At 59.3% G+C, this 5040-nt stretch overlaps 1 protein-coding gene across 4 annotated transcripts in view; it reads left to right on the top strand.

The window, feature by feature from the left end:
* The window catches only part of GAK (cyclin G associated kinase), an 80316-nt gene that overhangs the window by 56392 nt on the left and 18884 nt on the right, over positions 1-5040 (top strand). For all 4 annotated transcript variants that reach the window (XR_001828259.2, XM_017538946.2, XM_017538944.2 and 1 more), the window contains 2 exons: positions 1980-2173; positions 4151-4297. Coding sequence is in view for 3 of the 4 variants with exons in the window: in XM_017538946.2 (XP_017394435.1) it covers positions 1980-2173; positions 4151-4297 (341 nt within the window). In the remaining variant the exon portion in view is untranslated. The remainder of the gene's footprint in view (positions 1-1979; positions 2174-4150; positions 4298-5040) is intronic.

Genomic DNA, 5040 nt, shown 5'->3' with positions numbered 1-5040 from the left:
CGTGGGTCCTGCGTGGTGAACCTGCACTGTGCCTGGGTGAGGGTTTAGACGGGGCAGCGGGAGAGGGGCACGCAGAATGTGCGTGGGTCCTGCAAGGCGAGCCTGCACTGTGCCTGGGTGAGGGCACAGGGTTGCCGCCGTGGCACAGCTCGGCTTTTCTGTGTAGCAGCCAAGCCTGTTGGGAGACCCCTCTGTCCTCTTGGAGCTGGTCTGGCAGGAGCCTGCAGGCTGTGTCCTCTGCAGTCCAGGGCTCTCGGGAGTGGCCAGCCCTGCTCACAGACCTCATTGTGCCCTCAGCGCCAGGCTGGGTGAGCCGAGCCTGCAGGCCCAGTGCCCAGGGCCATCTCCAGGGGCAGCTGGGGCAGGGAGGCTGGGCATGAGTGGCACTGCCTCTGGGCTGCCCGAGCTCGGTCTGTCCCAGAACCCAAGCCTGCCTCCCTGCACAGACCCTCCCGCTGTGCCCCTCCATTCTCCTTGTTGGTAGCCAGGTCTGAGTCTCCCCTGCAGTGGCCGTTGGATTCTCTGCTGGTGCCTGCTGGCTCCTCTGCATACGTTGCTGCCTCCACGTCTCCGCACCAGCCGTGCCGCCACCGTGCTGTCCCTGCTGCCCCCGACCGCGGACAGCAGCGCAGGAAGAGACTGGGGCGCAGAGGGATGCTTGTGTTGGCCTCGGCTGGAGTGCACATCCGTCTTGGCTACTGCTGTGGCCACCTCTGCCCAGAGCCCTGAGAGGGCACTGAGGGGCGCTGCTTTGCGTGAGGTCGGCCACTGCGGATGGGGAGCGCAGGGTGCTCTCCCCTTGTGCAGGGAGATGATGTTTTAGGGGGCGAGCAGGAGGGGTTAAGCTAGAGGTCTTCACACATCTGAAGCATGTGTGGAGCTCGGAGAAGTGACAGTTAAAGGCAGCCACGGCTGTGAGCCACGCAGGCCGCCGCACCCATCTCCCCACCCTCCCTCAGCCATTCCCCACCCTGCTCTGGGCGCTTCTGGCCCTGCAGATGCTGGCACACTGTGTTGCCCAGGAAATGGCCGCCATTCTTTTTTTTTTTTTTTTTTTTTTTTTTTTTTTTTGAGACGGAGTTTTGCTCTTGTTGCCCTGGCTGGAGTGCCGTGGCGCAATCTCAGCTCACTGCAACCTCTGCCTCCCAGGTTCAAGTGATTCTCCTGCCTCAGCCTTCTGAGTAGCTGAGATTATAGGCATGCACCACGATGCCCAGCTAATTTTGTATTTTTAGTAGAGATGAGGTTTCTCCACGTTGGTGGGTCCCACTGACCCCTCCTTCTGCTCCCCACAGCTGAGCAGGGGGCTCAGCCAGTGCTCCCTCCGTAGCCCCATGGTAGACACGGCTGTTTCCCCCGGAATCACCCTCCCAATTCCCTGGCAGCTGGATTCTAGAGGTCTTGGTTTTAGGGGCATCTGTTAACAGCTGTGGATTTGTCAGGGCAGACATTGTCATTTTTATGACACAGTACCCCAGCGTGCTCACTCTGAGCTGCAGGGTGGCCGAAGGCTGTGTGCTGGGGGTGAGGGCCAGTGCCTGCCCTGGAACCCTGGGGTCCCACCTCAGAGCTGCCTGCCTGCCTGGGCACCTGTGTCACAGGCTGTGGGGCATTGTCCTGTCTGCTCTGAGCACGCGGCCTCCCCTGGACTTGGGGGAAACGCTGTGGCCCAGCCCAGTGCCCCTCTGTCTTGAACACAGCCTCAGGCATCCCCACTGTGGTGTCCGAGGAGCAGGTGCAATGATGCTCTTCTGGGGCCGTGACCCGGGTGCTGACACTCTGTGGGTTCCTGGGACGGCTGCTGGGTTGGCTCCCACGGCTCCAGCTTTGGCAGGCGGGGGTGGCCAGCTGCCCTGGTGGTTCTCCTGCCGCCTCCTGCAGCTGCAGTGTTTCCGTGCACCTTTCTTTAGTGAATGTTCGAGGGACTTGCACACTACTTGAGGGGCCTTCCTGAGTGGCGTCTACTCGTAACTCCGCAGGTACGACCTGGACGCTTGCGACATTCAAGAGAAATACCCAGATTTATTTCAAGTGAACCTGGAAGTGGAGGTGGAGCCCAGGGACAGGCCAAGCCGGGAGGCCCCGCCATGGGAGAACTTGAGCATGAAGGGTCTGAACCCCAAGATCCTGTTTTCCAGCCGGGAGGAGCAGCAAGACATTCTGTCTAAGTTTGGTAAGCTCCCATGGGTGGAACGAGGGCATCCTGCTCTGCCCAGAATCTCTATGGTAAGAGCCCCTTCGGCTGAGCTCTGGCAGAGCTGAGCCACCTGTACCTGCTGCTGCGATCAGGCTGGAGCAGCTTGGGCCACAGGAAGTTTGAGAGACTCCGTCTTGGGTGTTGGACACCAGGGAAGCGGGACTGAGGCTGCAGTTTGTGGGGCCCACGGGCAGGGCAGAGGCAGAGGGAGGAAACCCAGACTCCTGGAGCGAAGCAGGATTTCGCCCTGGGTATGTGTCTGGGTCAGGTTTTTGTCATGTGTGCCAGATACATGTCCGCTCTCACTGCAGGCCTCGGGCCCGCTGGCAGCACGTGGGCACAGCAGAACCCTTACTCCTGTCACTCTTCTCATTTCCTAGCGGTTTCAAAGAGACAGCCCAGGACGCGCTGGCAGTGGGCCCAGGGCCACCCACCGCCCGTGCCATGCTCGTCCTCGGCTCTTGGTTCGCAGTGTGCATTTGCTTTCTGAGCATCCTCAGCATCCCTGAAAGAGACTGCACGTGCAGCCTGTGCGTGATGTGTCCGTGTACGTGGGTGGAGTGTGCCCGTGTGTGTGGTGTGTGTGTGTGTGTACACGAGTGGTGTGTGCATTCATGTGTACCGTGGATGTACATGGGTGGAGTGTGCTGGTGTGTGTGATGTGTGTGCATGTGAGTGGTGCGTCCATTCGTGTGTGCCATGGATGTACATGGGTGGAGTGTGCCCATATGTGTGGTGTGTGTGCATGTGAGTGGTGTGTGCATTCATGTGTACCGTGGATGTACATGGGTGGTGTGTGTGCCCATATGTGTGGTGTGTGTGCATGTGAGTGGTGTGTGCATTCATGTGTGCCATGGATGTACATGGGTGGAGTGTGCCTGTATATGTGGTGTGTATGCATGTGAGTGGTGCGTGCATTCATGTGTATCATGGATGTACATGGTGTGCCCGTATGTGTGGTGTGTGTGCATGTGAGTGGTGCGTGCATTCATGTGTGCCATGGATGTACGTGGAGTGTGCCAGTGTGTGTGGTAAGTGTGCATGTGAGTGGTGCATGCATTCATGTGTACCGTGGATGTACATGGGTTCGAGTGTGCCTGTGTATGGTGTGTGTGTGCATGTGAGTGGTACATGCATTCATGTGTATTGTGGATGTACATGGGTTCGAGTGTGCCTGTGTATGGTGTGTGTGTGCACGAGTGGTGTGTGCATTTGTGTGTGCTGTGGATGTACGTGGGTGAAGTGTGCCAGTGTGTGTGGTATGTGTGCATGTGAGTGGTGCATGCATTCTTGTGTACCGTGGATGTACATGGGTTCGAGTGTGCCTGTGTATGGTGTGTGTGTGCACGAGTGGTGTGTGCATTTGTGTGTGCTGTGGATGTACGTGGGTGGAGTGTGCCCGTATGTGTGGTGTGTGTGCATGTGAGTGGTGTGTGCATTCATGTGTAGCATGGATGTATGTGGGTGGAGTGTGCCTGTGTATGTGGTGTGTGTGTGCACATGAGTGGTGCGTGCATTTGTGTGTGCTGTGGATGTACGTGGGTGGAGTGTGCCCATGTGTATGGTATGTGTGTGCGCATGTGAGTGGTGTGTGCATTCATGTGTACCGTGGATGTACGTGGGTGGAGTGTGCCTGTGTGTGTGGTGTGTGCGTGCACATGAGTGGTGCGTGCATTCATATCTGCTGTGACTGTACGTGGCGTGTGATGCCTGAGTGTCCTTGTGTGTGTGTGCGTGTGCTGTGCACAAGTGCGCACACGTGGCCCAGAATGGCATCTGAGTGGATAGCAGGAATCTCTTCACAGAGGTTCCTTTCCTGTCATGTCATTGGTGTGCTTTCCTGGTGGCCTGGCCTGCCACGGTGCTGGCGCCTGCCCGGCTGCACTTCTCAGCTCTGCGGTAGTGCTGCCTTGAGGCTGCTGGCCAGTGCCCTGACACCCTCTCTCCTGGCAGGGAAGCCAGAGCTCCCTCGGCAGCCCGGCTCCACGGCTCAGTACGATGCTGGGGTGGGGTCCCCGGAAGCCGAGCCCCCAGACTCCGACTCACCACCAAGCAGCAGTGCAGACACCAGCCACTTCCTGCACACACTGGACTGGCAGGGTAGGCACAGCCCTGGACCTGGCTCTCTTGCAGAGGACAGGACCAGTCTAGAGGTGCCCTGGGCAGGGCAAGCATCTTGGGAGACGGGCCTCAGGGAGAGCTGGGCTGTACTGGAGTGGGGCCGTGCGCACAGCACGCCAGCCTGTCCCTTAGTGGCTTGCAAGCTAAGATGATCTCATATTTTTAACGGTTGAAAAAAATATGTCCACAGAGTCTGAAATGCTGATCCTAGCTTTTCATCTCAGTGTGTGGGCCTGGGACGGCCGGCAGCACGGGCCCTGCCCACCAGGCCCCTGAGTGCAGGGGAAGGGCCTGGGTGGAGGGACGTTCAGTCACCACCTGGGGATCCTACACCCCTCTCTGCCCACAATCCTCAGTGGGCTCCCAGCCCCTCCCCAGGCTTTCCAGACAAATACCTGGGCACCGTCACTGGACCTCACCTCCAGACAGACACCCTGGGGAACATCCCTGCCACCTCCTGTCCCAGCACCCTCGGCTGTCCCAGCAGGGCTGTTCCACCTGTCACCTGTTCCCAGAGCAGGGTGCTCCTCCCCCCGGTGCTCCTTCCTGTGGTGCTTCTCCCCCGTGCTCCTCCACCAGTGTTTCTCCGCGCCATGCTCCTCCCTTGTGCACCACCCCCATGCTCCTCCCCCTGGTGCTCCTCCCCCGTGCTCCTCCCCCTGGTGCTCCTCCCCCTGGTGTTCCACCCCCCCATGCTTCTCACCCTGGTGCTCCTCCCCCAG

This window comes from Cebus imitator, unplaced genomic scaffold, assembly GCF_001604975.1.
Source record: "Cebus imitator isolate Cc_AM_T3 unplaced genomic scaffold, Cebus_imitator-1.0 Scaffold117, whole genome shotgun sequence".
Lineage (NCBI taxonomy): Eukaryota > Metazoa > Chordata > Mammalia > Primates > Cebidae > Cebus > Cebus imitator.
The sequence above is the reverse complement of the archived record's forward strand: the minus strand, read 5'-3'. Positions and strand labels throughout refer to the sequence as shown.